Here is a 3,506-nt window from a genome sequence, read left to right on the forward strand (position 1 = left end):
CAAATGACCAGCAATATGTTATAAAATTACAGGAAACTATCTAAGTCCTACAGTGGAAGCCAATTTATTGTATAACGAATTACCACACACTTCTGTTAATCTTTTGGATCTGTAATCTCGTGATGGTGTGGTCCAGCTCAATGACTTCACTTTGTTTTCACCACTAGTCCACTAATTTTAATCCCACAAGTTTCATTTGAACCAAAAAAAAGGTCATTCTGTTCATTAAACTTTGGTGAGGGGGTTAGAGAAACTTGAGTGGAGTGTAACATGTCAACAAGTAACATGAGGGCTCGAAATTCATTTTTGTGATTAGGATGAACCCAACTTCTACTCTCCAAGCAAAAATTGGCTCCGGCTGTTTTGGACGTGTTTTTAGGCGTTTTTGGTCCGGCTTTGTATTTTGTACCGTTTATACTTTGATAATTATTTGGGAGCACTGTGAGAGCAAGGGTTCACATACCAGCCTCTCCCACATCATTAGACATGGTTGTCATCCTTGGGTTTTATGTTTCTTAGGAACATGTCTTAGTTCAGAAACTCCAGTAGAAGGGTACAGAACGGACTCAAGGCACCCTATGGTCAGGAGATAACATTCCTATAGCAAAAAGTGATCGGGCAGTGCCGGTATGAGAAGGAATATAAGTTAGTAATGGGGACACATTTTCCCGTTTTTTTTGCCCTCCACAAGGATAAAGGGTGCACCAGCAGCGCCGCGGCCGCGGTCCATGCCTCACAAGCACCAGAGCTTGAAAAGAAAAGAACCCCTGAGCGAAAGGCGTTTTTAGTGAGGTTGGCATGTTTCGTACATGTTCCAATAATACACTATCTCATGTGCAATTTCCGTATCGTGTATTTTAGTCGGCAAAATGGAATGTCAGAGAATAGAATTGACGTTTCAGAACTCGGACTCAACTGCTTGGATAGTTACAATTTATTTTGCAAAGGAAGAACCAAGTACTGGAAAAAAACTCTATTTAAGTTCCCCATGTTAGTAACGTAGGATTACGTCGATTTTCAAGGGATAGTCTTCCGTTCAAACATCATTAACTGAATGCATGTGTTTACATTTTGGGTTGTACTTTTGTAATCATTCTAAACGTTTTGTGCAAGGAATACTGAAGAAGGAAACAACAATAAAACGACGGAAGTCCGAGCAGCCCTTTCACATTAATTATGTAAATTAGGGACTTTTTTCATAATAGAAATCTGCTAATCCTCCACCTGCCACAAACTACGTATGTTAGGTGTATTTGTTACTTTGTTTTGTTATGCTCCTTGGAAGATATTGACCAGAATGCCGCCAGGGGGGCCCAAACATACATCACTTTTTCCTTACAAAAAATCAAGACCATAGCATGTCCAGGTCAAAAGATACAAAAAACCGAGGTTCTGCTGCAGTACCAAGATCACACACCAAAACTGACCTTGACCTTCATCTTCCCAATGCCTACCCACGTACCAAATATAATTATAATCCGTCCAGAGGTTCTAAAGTTATGCTGACCACAAATATGCGGAAACACAAACACACAGACAGACACACACACAGACACACTAAAAACTATACCTCCATGAAAAATGGAGGTAAAAATGTTTTTGACCGGTACCCACCCGTGCTATGAATGCTAATACGTCATTTGAAAGTCGATTGTAAAGTTGACTCATCTTTTCTTTTTCCAGCGCCATCATGCGAGGCATTCGGTTGCAGCCGACAACCCTGCTCAGGATGGAGATCACTTCAGTGTATCAGACAGGGACGGCTGTCCGCGTGTATGTGTATCAGGTGACCGTTCGTTGAAGACAGCGACCTTGACAAAGCAGCCCAAGAAGTGGCGGAGATGCTGACGAATATGGACTGGGGTGACGTTGCCATCCCACCGGAAGAGAACTGTACAGTTATGTAGTGACGGGTACATATGCAGAGTTAGTTTGTGATTTCGCGTTCCCGGTTGTCATACTGATTTTCTTTGTCAGTCGCCGCATTCAGTGCATTTGACCCATTTCCAAAAATACACGTACCTGTTGAGGAACCTTTTTGGGGGGATCGGAACCAGAACAATTTTGACAGTGATAATAAATTGTATTTATGTACGTCTGCATTTAGGGACATGTTCTGTTATATATCCTTTGTGCTGTTAGATGTTATGTGGTCCACCATGCGCCATGATGAAGTTTTGTTACTATGTACTCGGATTCATTACTTTTCTATTATGTCAATGTGTTTGGACGTACCTTAATTGAACAGCTGACGTCATATAGCAACTGGTTAGGGTATCTGTAACAATTGACTCCTTGAACTCGGTGTGTACATATTCACTGACCGCTATAGTACTTTATCTCATGCATGCATCTAGACAAATGCTACTAGTATATTGTGTTTGTAGCGAGGCAAGGCATAGACATTACTAGTTGCAGATGTGGACATAGTATGCGATATATGTACATTTCAATAAAACAGCTTCAGTTCAGAAATAATGTTGTCCTCTCCAATTGTATACCTGTACAGAGAGCCAGTCATACCCTCAAGTGTCATCATCACATGAGTAACCTTACATAAATGAAGATAAGAATGTGTGCTTCACTAGATAGATGGATAATTAATGGATGCATAGATGGTTTGATTACTCCATAGATGACTGCTTGAATGCATAGCAATACATAGAGGTATGGAAGGACAGATGCACAAACATATATAGTGACCTCAAGAATAATCCAGATATTTCCGAGCAACGCAACATGCGGGTAAGCGCAAAACTGCACGTAAATCGAATCTGTGTTGTGACTTGTTACAAATAGTTCCAGTCATGGTCGCATAACACAGTCTTTCACTCGATTGCATTGAAATGTCGAAAATGGCATTTTTCTTGGTCGAAAAATAATTCGGCTTAATTTTCACTGAAAACTACTTGGTTGTTTGGGAAATTTCCTCTTTTAACCATAGCCAAAAATTCGCAACTTATTATTTTCGGTCCCATTGGTAATGCATCACAATAAGTCGTCGCAGTTCTTGAAAACCATAGAAATATTCTGTTCACGTCACTGAGTCGGAAACTGTGGTGCATAGTAGAGGAATATGTAAGTTATGAGGCTGTATGAGTTGAATAACGATGTTTGTTTGGCTGGATAGAATATCGCGCACGCATACGGTGCTCGTTACTTCCGTGTGACTGTTGCAGTATGGTGACTACTGCACCCTGGTATATGTTTTGGGGTCCTTAACTATATCTCAAGATCTACAGGATTTCTGTTCTAAAACTTGGTACGGCTTTGTATCTTGACTACATTTATTGTATGAGCAGCAAGAAGTCAAGGTCAACTTTGCTTAACGTCGCATATCACAATATTTATGTTTGACCCCCTAGACATTTTGCAGACAAATGTAGAAAATAAAAAATTTTCAAATGATAAATGATGTTGACACTTCAATCAATGTGTTTGTTTCTCCTGACTAGAATTTAGACTTACATGTACTTTTTTCGTTTATTTACACAGGGACAGGGTCA

The 3,506-nt window shown here is 40.1% G+C and overlaps 1 protein-coding gene across 1 annotated transcript in view; it reads left to right on the plus strand.

Moving 5' to 3' along the window:
* LOC118417279 overlaps positions 1 to 2,630 on the plus strand; it is a 4,501-nt gene extending 1,871 nt beyond the window's left edge. The window contains exon 4 of the mRNA XM_035822791.1: positions 1,684 to 2,630. Within this exon, the coding sequence (XP_035678684.1) occupies positions 1,684 to 1,848 (165 nt within the window). The 3' untranslated portion in view covers positions 1,849 to 2,630. The remainder of the gene's footprint in view (positions 1 to 1,683) is intronic.
* Positions 2,631 to 3,506: the final 876 nt, after the last annotated feature.

The sequence above is a fragment of the Branchiostoma floridae genome, chromosome 6 (assembly GCF_000003815.2).
Source record: "Branchiostoma floridae strain S238N-H82 chromosome 6, Bfl_VNyyK, whole genome shotgun sequence".
NCBI lineage: Eukaryota > Metazoa > Chordata > Leptocardii > Amphioxiformes > Branchiostomatidae > Branchiostoma > Branchiostoma floridae.